The sequence below is a fragment of the Eptatretus burgeri genome, chromosome 17 (assembly GCF_056783735.1).
Source record: "Eptatretus burgeri isolate ZD-2024b chromosome 17, Ebu_testis_v1, whole genome shotgun sequence".
Classification (NCBI taxonomy): Eukaryota; Metazoa; Chordata; class Myxini; order Myxiniformes; family Myxinidae; genus Eptatretus; species Eptatretus burgeri.
In genome coordinates this window covers 59,276,565-59,290,710 of record NC_140977.1, presented here as the reverse complement: position 1 = coordinate 59,290,710, position 14,146 = coordinate 59,276,565, and the positions used below count along the sequence as shown (strand labels likewise).

Sequence of the window (14,146 nt, the reverse complement as noted above, 5' to 3'; positions counted from 1 at the left end):
CCATCTCCCATTGTGTGGGGGTGGGGATGGGGAGGGAAGGGGCTAATTATGCTAATGTTTAAATCTTTTGTGCCCCAGACAAGATCCACCAGGCCCGTCGACAGTTGCTGTGATGCAGGAGTTATTGAGACTCGCAGAAGGAGGTATTAAATGCTTCGTTCCCCTCAACTCCATCAAGACATTTCAGCTGAAGGATGTTGTAGCTATGGAGATGGCTCTTCGTTTGCGTTCCTTGACTGATACTCTTCCGGGCTTTTCCTGCTTGCATAGTCCCAAACTTAACACACAGGTAAATGACACTGTAGAGCATCTTAAAGGTTTTTTTATTTTGCCAAAAAATAAGTCGTTTCCTCATGTGAGTATTACATACCGCTTGTTGATTCAAAATGCTTTATTGTGGTCGAAACCATAAATCACGTCCATGTACACAGTCGCTGTAATCGGTCAATAGCATGAGAATTTAATCTCGTATCTGCCTGCTTATGAATCCATCATCTTTGAGTGTTCACAAACCTTTCCAAGAATGTGCTTGTCTAAGTGTTGAGGGTACCAAATTTGAGTATGAGAGGTTTCAGGTTCGAATCAAACCAAACTAAACACAGCACTATTAATGATTTGGAGTCAAAGCCACTGGAAACCAAAATAGTCTCAGGAGAATAACGTGATTTGATTGTTAGTAAATACCAGTTCGCTCACAAACATTCTCTGATCTGATCGATTGTGGCACCACCACAGACAGTGGTTGACTTCTCATTCCTTCAGAATATTTTGGAACAGGGATGAAAATGCTGCTTACACAACCCAGTAAATATGACTATCAAGTGTAACGAGAAATAAATAAATTGTTATGCGATGTGTGTGCCTCATTTGCTCATTTCACACGATGCAGTTCTCAAGGCTGGCATGCCGTTCAGACCTGCAGACAGAGATCAATTCTCTGCGCTTCCTGTTGTCTGATCGTAGTTTACAACTGCTGCCTGACTACCAACAGCGCCTTCAGGTGTGTAAAGTATAACTTGGCTCCGAGTTAGTATTGAGGAGAGCATGAGTGAAAATGGGGGGTGAGGGGGAGGGGAGTGATGAAGGGAGAGGGAAGGGGACAAACACTGAATCTGGTTCAATGATGCAAATTGTGAATATGTGATGCAAATTTTAGTTTGCTGTTTCTGATTTCCAGGTCCTTCGCACACTGGGTTATGTAGATGAGAGCGGTGCAGTGCAGCTGAAAGGCCGTGTGGCATGTGAGCTGACGAACCACGAACTGCTACTTACCGAGTTGCTGTTTGATGGCACACTCGGCCCCTTGAGCCCAGCAGAAGCAGCCGCTCTCCTTTCATGCTTCGTCTTTACGCAGAAAACCAGTGTGGAGCCCAAGCTGGGCGCAAACTTGAACAAGGTGATGGGGCATGTGTCAGGCCGATATTTAACACAGTGGTTACCTTTACGCCAAACTCGTTGAAGAATTCCATTGTGAAAGTGATAAATCCATCATTGAGCTCCAAGCCTTGGCATAAATCAAGTACAAATTGCATCAAACATACAAAGAGAAACATTTGAACAGCGACAGATGGAGTCTATGTTTGTCCTTTTAATGTGTGCAGTGCATCCAGGGGCACAGGCAGGGTAAAGCACAGCATTGTTTAACATGTACAGGTATAAAGTATGATATTTTGTGATGTGCATGGTAATGTATAGTAATGTTTGAATGTAGAAAGTATTTTATTTTGTGATGTGCACGCTAATGTATAGTAATGTTTGAATGTATAAAGTATTATATTTTGTGATGTGCATGGTAATGTATAGTAATATTTGAACGTATAAAGTATTATATTTTGTGATGTGCATGGTAATGTATAGTAATGTTTGAATGTAGAAAGTATTTTATTTTGTGATGTGCACGCTAATGTGTAGTAATGTTTGAATGTATAAAGTATTATATTTTGTGATGTGCATGGTTATGTATAGTAATGTTTGAATGTATAAAGTATGATATTTTGGGATGTGTATGGTGAAGTATAGTAACGTTTGAATGTATGAAGTATTATATTTTGTGATGTACATGGTAATGTATAGTAATGTTTGAATGTATAAAGTAATATATTTTGTGATGTGGATGGTAAAGTAGAGTAATGTTTGAATGTATAAAGTATTATATTTTGTGATGTGCATGGTAATGTATAGTAATGTTTGAATGTATAAAGTATTATATTTTGTGATGTGTATGGTAAAGTATAGTAATGTTTGAATGTATAAAGTATTATATTTTGTGATGTGTATGGTAAAGTATAGCAATGCTTGAATGTATAAAGTATGATATTTTGTGATGTGTATGGTAAAGTATAGTAATGTTTGAATGTTTGAAGTATTATATTTTGTGATGTGTATGGTAAAGTATAACAATGCTTGAATGTATAAAGTACGATATTTTGTGATGTGTATGGTAAAGTATAGTAATGTTTGAATGTATAAAGTATTATATTTTGTGATGTGCGTGCAGGGCATTGGTAGACTGAGGAAGTTGGCTGAGCATGTTGCTGTGGTGCAAAGAGACTGCGGTTTGGGCGAGTCGGTTGAAGATTATGTGGATCAGTTCAAGTTTGGATTGAGCGAGGTCGTGTTTGAATGGGCCAGTGGTGTGGTGAGTCTGGATAGAGGGTTATTTTTCATACATATCTGAACAATCCATTCATTAATTTACGATCATAGCTTTAAAGATAATTATTACAGTAAGGTCTCCTGCAACATCACTTCGAGCAAGATCGTTTCACTATAATGCCGCTAACCATAGGGGTACACTTCTCTAACAACTTCATGACGTTTCCATACAATGTCGTTAATTCACTTCATTGCGTTTCTCTTGTGAAGCGAATTTCTGCTAAACCTTGGTCTTTATTCAACATCCATCTGGTGAACCTTTGCTCTTTTATTTTGAGGTGAATTTCCAATAAACCTTTGTCTTTATTCAACATGTGCATCCACCCGGTGAACTTGTCAGGTCAAGTCATATTAGATCTGTGACTTGCTACAGGTACAATGTAAACCTGTACAAACCTGTTTCATGGTCGGGTTGTTGGCGACTAAAGCGTCTCCCCCCCCCCCCACATGGATATGGACACCTAACAGGATTAAAAACAAAGCCTGTCAAAGAGCAGAGGAGTTCCTTGTGATCCACATCGAGTGCCCAACGGTGTCTGCAGACGTCCACCTGCAGTTGGGTTACTTTTTTTTTCTTCGGAGGTTGGTGGCAGGATTTGCACTCCAGCCACCGTAAAACCCTTCACTCCGCAAAACACAAGAAAAATGCAAAGAAATCTGAAAACCCACTCTGTAGGAGTACCTCCTGTACAGCTGCCCTTCGTAGGACGGCTCACCGGATGATGGGATTGTGGCAAAGCCTTCGGGACCCCCATTCTTTGATAAGAGGAAAACTATGGGGTAACCTTACCGGGTCAGATTGTGGAAGTGTGTGTCAGGGTGGTGGTGAGGTGGCGTCCACCAGACGGCTGTCTCCTTGGGTTAACCTGAGACGGTCCCTTCGGGTGGGTGCCTGGAATGTCCTCCCTCTAAGAGAGGATGATCACCTGTCTCTGTTGTCATCTGAGCTCAAGCGTTTGGACATCGCTATTGCAGCACTCTCTGAGGTTTGGAGACCAGATAGTGGCGAGATTATGGCGGGTGGTTAAATCAACTATTGGTCTCGTCTCTCTGATGGTTACCATGCCCAAGGAGTTGCTCTGGCTGTGTACAATATGCAGATTCCAATGATAATTGAGGTAACACCAGTCAACGAGCGCGTTACAAGACGAAGGATTCATCACTCCTTGGGTGTCGTTTCCCTGGTCTCTGCATATGCTCTGACTGAGGCAAGTGATCTCACCGTGAAGGACACATTCTACGCCACGCTCGAGTCTGTGGTTGATCAGTGCCCCAGACGAGATACACTTCTAGTCTTGGGAGATTTCAATACATCGACTGGAACTGATAGGGATGGTTATGAGATGTGTGATGATCCCCATGGGTCAGGAACTATGAACCAGAATAGCACTAAGTTCCTTGACTTTGCAAGGAGTCATGGACTTAGGGTGGCTGGTTCATGGTTTCAATGCCCAGAGGCTCATCACTGGACTTGGTATTCCAACTCTGGTGGTGTGGCAAAGGAGACTGACTATGTGCTCGTTGATGGTCGCTGGAGGATGATCCAGAACTGCAGGGTCGACCCTGACCAGTTCCTCAATACTGACCACAGACTTGTGGTTGCTACTCTGAAGTTGCAGCTTAAATCTGGGAAACTGGTACCATCCCATCCAAGGCTGGATGTTGGCAAGCTCAAGAATAAGAGGGTAGCTGAGGAGTTTGCGAACAGGTTGAGAGGGGATTTGGGTGGTGTGGTTGCTTTGGGGAATCCTGAAGAGTTGTGGAGTAGCTTCAAGACCACCATCCTTGATGTTGCCGGTGGATGTATTGGAACTCACCGAAGGGCGAAGAAGAATTTTGTCTCTCAAGGGACAATGGATACCATTGGGCAGAGCTGAGCTATTCAGGGAATTGAGGCGTAAAACTGTACGGGTGCTGAGGGTGGACAAGAAGGCCTATGTGCGAGGAATCTGTGAGGAGGTAAGAGCATCACCTGTGGTCAAGTGATTCTCGTCCTGCTTTTGGGGGAATTCGCGCATTGCATTCCTCCAAGACCGTCCCTCGTTGTCCTGCAGTTCGAGCGGAGGGTGGTGGGTCTAAACTTTGAAGAGTCAAAAGTGAAAGCCTGTTGAGCCAGTTGCTTTGAGCAGCTATACCAGACTAATCCACCAGCTGTTAATTTGGATGTCAGTGGTGTTACCATCCCCATTGCTGACACTCCATTCAACTGTGGTCCACCCTTGTTTGTGGAAACACAGGCTGCGGTGAACTGGTTGAAATGGGCTAAAGCTGCTGGAATCTATGGCATCCATGCTGAACTTCTCAAGGCTAGTGGAAATGCTGCACTCATGTTGTTGCATGCAGTTCTGTGCTCTGCCTGGAACACAGGCATCATCCCAACTGATTGGAAGAGGGGCCTTGTTGTCCCTCTCTGGAAAGGGAAAGGTGATTGCCAGGACTGCAACAACTACCGATGGGTGACGATGCTCTTCTTGTTGGGCAAGGTCTTTGCTCAGATAATTCTTGATGGGGTTCACCACCATCTGCTTGAACACCAGCACCCAGAGCAGTCAGGCATTACACCAAAGAGGTCAACGATTGACTGCATCCTTGCTCTTTGGGTCATCACCGAACACAGACTTTTGTTTTCAGGGGCTGCTTACAGCCGAGGTTCATCTCTGTAAAGCATTTGATTCAGTGAATCGGGATGTCCTCTGGAGAATTCTTGGTCTTCGTGGGGTGCCACCACAACTGATCAATCTGATGTCTGAACTATACTCTGGTACTGAGAGTGCTGTGAGATGTGGTGATATCATCTCTGACTAGTTTCCAGTTGTTACTGGAGTTCATCAGGGGTGTTCCCCCCCCCCCCTTTTCAGCACTTGTATGGACTGGATTTTGGGGAGGATGTCAGAGAGATCAAGCTGCTGTGCATCGTTTGGTAATGTCATGATCTCTGACCTTGATTTCACAGTTGATGTAGTCATCTTTACGGAGACTTTGGATATCCTTTTGGGCACCCTCGAGGTGCTGAATGAGGAGTCGGAGCCACTGGGATTATGGGTTTCCTGGGTCAAAACTAAGATCCAGGCTTTCAATGACATCTTGGATGCTGCTGTCCTGTCTGTATCTGTTTGTGGTGAGGATGTTGAGGTCACAGAGAGAGAGTCACTTACCTTGGTAGTGATATTAATGTCTCTGCTGGTTGTGAGCCAGAGGTCAACAGACGTCTGGGTCGGGCCTGAGGAGTCATGGATTCACTGGATCATGGGATGTGGCGCTGTTGGTACCTGTGCAGGAGCTTCCAGTCTTGCTCTACGGATGTGAGACTTGGACTCTGACCAGGGACCTGAGATTGAGACTTAATTATTTTGGTACCAGGTCTCTTTGGAGAATCCAACGAGCGGTTGCTGAGACAGACTCAAATGAGATTTGTTACCTGCATAATCCGTGAGTGTCAGCTGTGGCTGTACGGACATGTGGCTTGTTTTCCTGATGGTTGCAGCAGGTTGATCAGCATCTCAAGAAGATGGGGATGGGCCAGACATCTGCCTGGGGGATGGCCAGACGGAGACCCCTGGAGTACTGGCAGAGAGTGGACGCAGCGACGCCCTGCTCTGGTGCATGCTCCCATACCTGACCTGACCGACCTGGTTGTAATACACATCGTAGACTGAGACAAAAGCCAGATTGAGAGAGGCAGAGGGGTAGAATGCACCATAAGCCAAATTTATTTACATCAATGGATTTAATCCATTCCAAAATAATAAAATATGTGAAACATTTGGAATTTTATTATTTTTTCAACGATATTCACGTTGATATTTCCCCACACGATATGTGGTAATCCACATAGCGGATTGAGACAAAATCCAGAATTGAGGGGGGGACAGGGTATAATGTACCATCAACCGAATTTAATAACAAAGATGGATTTATTCCATAACAAAACAAGTGAACCAAAAAAAAATTATGCTAAACAAAATAAAGCACTGTCGGGATGACAAACTACAGTCCAAAAAAGGTTTTAAACAAGATAGGGATGATGTTGATTTTGACTTTCGAGAATAGCTAACAGTATTGCCGTCACATAACAATTGGGATTCGCTAGATATCCATTATTGTTGGGTTTTGCGTGTGTGTGTCTGTGTGTGTGTCTGCAACGCGAGGCTCCACAGCACAAATCAACAAACTGATTTCGATGAAACTTGGCGAACAGGTGCCATATGAGCTGGGAGTGTGCGCATTTGAGTTTCGTTGCTATGCAGCGGCCGAAAAAACCGCGTTTTAAGAACCCAAACGGTAACTGACGTAGCGCGGCTTCTATGATAGGGAGAGCGACCGGACCAACTCCTGCCTATTCCTTGCATCCCCATCTAGTTATCGCGACAGCATAACGTTCCTCTATCTTTCATAGTTTCCGAATGACAGCCCTCCGAATGCGGAAAGGTGGTGAACCAGGGAATATGTTAAGTGACCTTGACTTCGGAAGCCGTCGACGGCGGAACGTTCAAATTCGGTGTATGGATAGAGTTTAATAACTACTACAAAATTGAACCGCAGCATTTTTCCAGATTCGATCACCAAGGGTGTCGGGGCTGAAATACACAAAATTCGAAAAAATACTTTTTCTCGACCAACGTTCACTATTTTCAATACTTGTCCTACAGTTTTGAATGTGGAGAAACGAGACCCTTATAAATTAATATCATCAAGGCGAAACGGTTAGACGTAAATGAAAGCGTCTTGGCATGGTGATAGAACATGGTTGGTAGAACATTTTTTGTCATTTACACTTTCCTCCATCTCCACTCTGAGGAGTGCCAGTTGGCAAAATACGCAATAGGAAAAATCTTGCCAGGCAGAGGAACAATTGTATGTGAACCAATACGTCTTGGCAAGGAATCTTCGTCGGTGGATCGGTCAGAATGAAAAGCATCGTATCCAGCGCTTCGATCCTAGCGGATCCCTTGTCGCCTACCGGCTTGTCCCTATATCACTGCCTCCAGACTATTGTTGAGTTAAAAGTATTCGAAGCTCATTTATTTCATTGCAGCATAAGTATATGAAGCTCCAATACCATTTCAGGGAGTTCTTGCAACTTCATTTGTTTTTCCTACTTCTTTTTTTTTAAATGAAGTTGGACTAACCAATCACAAATACAGATAATTATACAATGCTGTTATGAGAGATGTGCAGTTTGTAAGAAGTTGATGTTTATGTACTGGTATTAACATTGTAGTCGGGCTGCTAATTTGTAGAGTCTCAATATGTGGCTACACTACAAGAGTAATCAAGTACTGTTGTAACCAGTGAAGTGTTTGTAGAAGCTTAAAGCAATAATTGATGAAGTGTAAAGGAGGCAGTGATGTTGGGGTTGTTATGTGATGGCAATACTGTTAGCTATTCTCTAAACCAACATCACCCCCATCTTGCTTAAAAACCTTTTTTAGACTGTAGTTTGTTATCCCCACATTGCTTTTTTATTTAGCATAATTTTTTTATTCACTTGTTTCTATAATTTTTTTTTATAATGTTGAATAACAGAATGGTGTGGTATGCAGAGGATACCCAATCTTGGAGCAAAAATGCTAAGAGATCTTAGTCACAAATGTCAAATACTGCATGTCTTACATAACCCTGACTGTATCTTGCAACTGTCTTATGGCTCGTTTCTCTAAGAACTAGATGGTATCCATATAATACATACCCTGCACAGTCTTGAGAAGGACTTGGTGCGAGGCAACTCTTTTGTTTTTTAAGGTTTTTTTTTTTCTTTGATCCAACATGGCTGCCAGACAATGTGACTGATGACGTCATCGTTATCAAATCATATTTTGCATCGGTAGTTGATCAATTAGTTAAATGTTTAATTAATGAGTTAAGCGGTTTTTCCGCCAAAGACTTTCAAAGATTTTCCCTTTGACCCAATATGGCTGCCAGATCACATGACGCATGATGGTTATTTTTATGAAGATCCTTTTCAAATTTCAAGTCATTCGGATGAAAATTGAGGATTTCAGAAATTTGGCCGTTGTTGACTTCAAAAATAGTTGGTGGTTGAATTTTGTGACCAAATGGAAATCCTTTTCAAATTTTTAATCAACCAGGTGAAAATTTAGCATTTTAGAAAAATTCGAAAATTATCCTGTGTTGACCTTTGCTTTATGTTAACCTCAAAAGAGTGACCGCTATATCACATGGTCATATAACATGTGATAAAGTTTCAATTTCCTCCGCTAAATGTTTTTCGATATATGCTCTTAACAAAATGCAGACACGTACGACGTACATAACATACGTACGCTACCGATCGCTTAACCCTGCTTTTCGCTTTGCAAGCACAAGGTAATCATGTCTTCCTCCAGGTTCAGGGCACACAATGACTTGCACTTAGAAATGTTCAAAATAATTACCGTGGATTAACAGTTGAGAGGACAACATCAAAGTGATCATGCTAAAGCTTGATGTACACAGCCATCTGCATGACCTTATCAGGTAAATTTTCATCAACTTGCATAGGGGAGTACCTAACCCAATCCATACTCTCGCTGTTGTACACATACACTGGGGTATTCAGCAAATGTGCTCTACAGCTCGAGTAAGAATTTCGTTTTCTGTACCCCAAGTACTTGCACTGTCCATATGAGAAGATCTTCTGTTGGCTTCAACACTGGACACACCAGTGGAAACCCTGGATATGCTGCTTCTGCTCTCCCAACAATGGATGGAGGTCCTCAATGCCGGGCATGAAATCAGAGCCATATCCCTAGACATATCACATGCTTTTGACACGGTCGGGCACCCTGCCCTGCTCACCAAACTCTCTTCCTATGGTATCCAAGGTCATCTCCACTCATGGCTTGCAGACTTCCTCTCCTGTCACAGTCAACGTGTGGCCCTAAATGGAGTTCTCTCATCCCCTCTTCCTGTCCAGGCTGGAGTTCCTCAAGGTAGCGTTCTGGCCCTGTTTTTTTTCTGGTTTTCATTAATGATCTCTCCGACTCTCTGGAAAATTCTCTTTATCTCTTTGCTGATGACTCCACCCTCTGCCGCACCATCTGTCATCCCTCAGACTGGCAAGCAGCAGCTTCTTCGCTCACTGCAGATCTGGATAAAATCACAAACTAACTGGTCCAACACGTGGAACATGTCTTTCAATCCAGACAAATCTCACACTCTCACTATGTCTCTCCGAAAGGACCGTTTAGAAACCGCCCCCCCCCCATCCACTTTGTCAACAATCCTCTGGAAGAAGTCCTTTCTTTCAAGCTTCTGGGTCTCACTATCTGCCATGACCTTTACTGGGAAAGCCACATTTCAAACCTCGCCTCCAAAGCCAGTCGCCGACTGGGAATCCTCTGTCGTGCAAAGTCGTTCCTTGGCCCACCTGAGCTCCTGACCACTTACAAAGCTTTCGTCCGCAGCTTGATGGAGTACGGCTCTCCCTTCTGGGCTGGTGCTCCTGCCTCCCACCTTTCTTGGCTTCACGCTGTGGAAACCAAGGCATTTCGGATCATTGGCATCTCCCGTGATGAGGCTGAGTCTTTGGGCCTCTCACTCTCTCACCGCAGGCAGGTCGGTGATCTTTCTGTCTTCTACCGTCTCCTCTCCAGCCTTGCCCCCCCTGCTCTCTCTGCGATTTGTCCCCACCACATTTCCGCAAGGCGCTCAAGGTCTGCCAACAACCCCCTTCTGGTAAAACTACCAAAATCACGAATCACTGCTCACCTTCACTATTTCATTCCTCTTTTTTTCCGCTTTTGGAATAAAGTCCCTCACTCTATTCAATTCCATTCTTCCCTCCAGGCCTTCAAAACAGCTGTTCACCACCACTTATCATCCCCCATCCAAATCCTCGATCCTGTGATGTAGCCTCAAGATGCATAATGAACAGGATTGGGCTCAAGACTGACCCCTGATGAACACTCACTTTCACTTCAAAATCTATTTTCCACAACAAAAGTAAAATGTCAAAATATGTCATGATGGTAATCCATGAGAGGATTGTGGCATCGTATTGTGGAATCGTAATGTGGTGTCATTTATCTTGTTTGGTTGTTTGTTTTGAGATTTAATCCTTCTGTGTTTTGACATTCTTCTTCAAATGTTTTTTTTTCTTGTGTATTCTATGAATACCATCTAGTTTTCAATGCTTTCTCTGAGACTGCTTAACCGATTGCAGCGATACTTTGCAGTCACTATTGATTACCCTTGCGGCATATAGTGTGATAACGATGACATCATCGGTCATGTGGTTTGTCAACCATGTTTTATAGAAACACTCATGTTATCCGATCAATGCAAAACTTTAAATGTGATTGACTATCCAGTTTCAGTTTGATTTTAAATTTATGACGTCATCCGTCATGTGGTTCGGCAGCCATATTCGATTGAAAAAACAAATCCTTGAAAAATCCCCTCCAAAACCACTTAACAGATCAATATGAAACTTTATACATAATCCCAAAAATGTACAAAAAAAGGTTGTACTTCACAAACATATTTTATATCCATCTGTGAAACTCAATGAGGAAGTAAAATGAAGTGAAACACATGAAAAAGGATCTTTTATAACACATAGTTGTTGTTTGTGGGCTCCTTCTGCGTACTTTGGATTGTTGTTGGAAACTTGCACTGCTGTGTTGTGTGAAACATAAACTTGTGATGACATTTTAAGTTGTTTGTTGTAACGGACATCAATTTTGAGATCAAACTCTTTTGGGAGGAATGACTGTGAGGGAGGAAATTAATTTGACCAACACAAACAGAAATGACAAACGAGACTGCTCACCTTGTGAGCAAACAACATGAATGGTGTGACAATTTCACATCTGTTTAGTATTTGGTGAAATAGCTTAACGATGTGATCAATTAACCGAGTTGACGTGTACCACATCATGTGATGTTTTGTAAAAACGACAAAGTTCTTTCACATGTTTTCCTTTGTTGGATTGGTCGTTCTGCCATTCCTTATGGGGGTTTACCATTACCATTCCGCAGCCTTTCGAGAAGATCGCACAGCTTACGGACGTGCAGGAGGGCATCGTAGTACGGTGCATTCAAAGGCTGGATGAGGCCTGCAGAGCCGTGCGGAAAGCAGCGAGGGTAGTAGGAGACCCTGGACTCCACACCAAGATGGAAGCAGCTTCCGAAGCTCTGCGTCGCGATATCGTTTTTGCTGCCAGCTTGTACACCCATTGAGTCGTCACGTCCTGTATACTCAGCCCTGGGAGTTACAGCTTCCTGTTTCACATCGTCTTTTGGCCAAATCTTTTTTTTTTTTTTGGTTGCAGAGGTGTTCTGGAACTTTCTGTACAATATCGTATTGATTCTGTCGAAACAGAAAGGCAAAGAGAAGACTTGCTTTGATATTTTTGCGGTGACTCGAAAAGGATGAATATTAATTATTTTTGCCGCATTTTGTTGGGGAATTGTGAAATGATTTGTATTTGAATGAAACGATGAAGCTGAGCTCATCCAGGTGGATGGCCCTTGAACAATGTGCTTCTCCAATGCTTTGTACTTTCACAACCATCAAACCATTTTTGTATGAACCCTGTGATCTGAAGATGCAATTGTCACAATAAAATACAAGAAAATCAACAAATATAAAAGTATGTACACGAACCCAGCTAGTTGATATACTGCCCAGGCAAACATAGCATTCTTTTTCTGCAGTAATTCTCTGTGGACTACTCTAGTAGGACTTGTCACCAACTAGAGTATAGGAGAGTGCAACTCTCATCTCCAATAGTTCTAACTGTAACATTTTTGCCTGGGTGTACATACACAAGGCTCAGCTATTTATTACCCCGCACAAGCGAAGTGAAAAGCGGGGTTAAGCAATTGGTTCATGTCTATCGGTCTGTGTCTCTCATCATTTTATTATCATTAGTTCATGATTGAACGAGGAACAGCGTATTTAAATCAAATGTTACATTTTGAACACGAATCGGAACGTGAATCGGAAGACAAGTTTTTCATTTTACTGTACCTCGATTTAGCATTTGTCCCAACCGCACATGTGCAGAAAGGATTGAGATAATATTTTGTACTGTCTGCCTAATTATTTTTTTTTTTTTAAGTCTGCAGTCAAACTAAATTGAAAATCATTCCAAACAGGAAACTTACTGTTTTTAAGGCCGTCATAATGGACACAAACAACAGGTATGAATAACTAATGAATGTGTTAGATACAGGTGATGTAATAGACGCAGGAGAAAATGGTGGTAGAACTCGTAATGTTTTTATTTATATGCCTTTAAAAGTCTTTCAACCTTTATTTAAATTGAATTGTAAATATGAACTCAATAACACAAATCACCTTCATATACTTCCAAGAACTTCCAGTTTTGCAGGGGTGTTTTCGGTTACCAAGTTTCTTGCAGAGTGCTCATCAAGTGGCGAAGGCACTCTATCCATAACCGTTGATAAGGAACGGCTGGCTTGGCAAGCGCCAAGTCTACAGGCTGGAACGTCTCATCACAAGCAGTCAAGACCTATCCATGATATCATGTTGAACATCACTACTTCATGAAAGCACAGACATCTCACACTCTCCTCTACTCGAAGTTAAGACTATTACAGTAACCACATGTTCTCATTTAAGGATGTGTGTTGTAGCTGTCTACCACCATCCACGGCTTTCAACGACTACCTTATTGGTAGACTTTCATGATTACGATTCAAGAGTTTTATTGCCAGATCATCTTAAAGTACGTAAAACAAAGCAGAGACAGATTGCACATACAATATACAGGAGACAGTAAATACATATTGGCAAATCAAGTGTGTTAAAATATTAGCTGAACATTAAGTGTGAGGTTTTCTTTGATTAAGTGTTAAAATAGGTTACTGAATGTTTAGAGTTTTTACTGCTGTTGGGAAGAAGCTGTTTTTCAAGCATGTTGTTCTGGTGGTACGTGATCTGTAACGTTTTCGGGAAGGGAGAAGTTGAAAGAGATGACGTGCGGGGTGTGAGAGTAGTCTTCAATGCTCGTTTGATGGACCATTTCCAGTACAAAGTGGCGTCTGAGGGGAGTTCACAGCCGATTATTTTTGCAGAGTTGTTGATGGTCCTTTCCAATATTTTCTTTGTCGGTACATCAGTGTTTCCATACCACACTGTAATTGATGAGTTCACAATGCTCTCCATTATCACAGTGTACAACTGCACCAGCAGCCGGCGATTCACTTTCAACTTTTTCAGTTGATGTAGATAATACATGAGTTGTTGCGCTTTCTTGATTGTCATCTGTGCATCTGTGTTGACGTCCCATTTCAGAGTATTGGTGATGTTGGTGCCAAGGAACTTGAAAGAGACTGATTTATCTATTGTTTGGCCATCGATGTCGATCGGAGTTTTGAGGTTTAAAAAAAAATTACGTCTGAAGTCAATTATTATTTATTTCTTTGGATCTTGAGGTGTGGAGCAGAAGGTTGTTGGCAGAGCACCACCTGACTGTCCTATCAACTTTCTGGTGGTAGTTTTCCTCATTTTTGTTTGAAA

At 42.4% G+C, this 14,146-nt stretch overlaps 1 protein-coding gene across 4 annotated transcripts in view; it reads left to right on the top strand.

Annotated features, from left to right (window-relative positions):
* The window catches only part of SKIC2 (SKI2 subunit of superkiller complex), a 107,425-nt gene extending 93,546 nt beyond the window's left edge, over window positions 1-13,879 (top strand). For all 4 annotated transcript variants that reach the window (XM_085862494.1, XM_085862495.1, XM_085862493.1 and 1 more), the window contains 5 exons: window positions 79-289; window positions 890-1,000; window positions 1,178-1,396; window positions 2,498-2,638; window positions 11,638-13,879. In XM_085862494.1, the coding sequence (XP_085718620.1) occupies window positions 79-289; window positions 890-1,000; window positions 1,178-1,396; window positions 2,498-2,638; window positions 11,638-11,838 (883 nt within the window). In that variant the 3' untranslated portion in view covers window positions 11,839-13,879. The remainder of the gene's footprint in view (window positions 1-78; window positions 290-889; window positions 1,001-1,177; window positions 1,397-2,497; window positions 2,639-11,637) is intronic.
* Window positions 13,880-14,146: the final 267 nt, after the last annotated feature.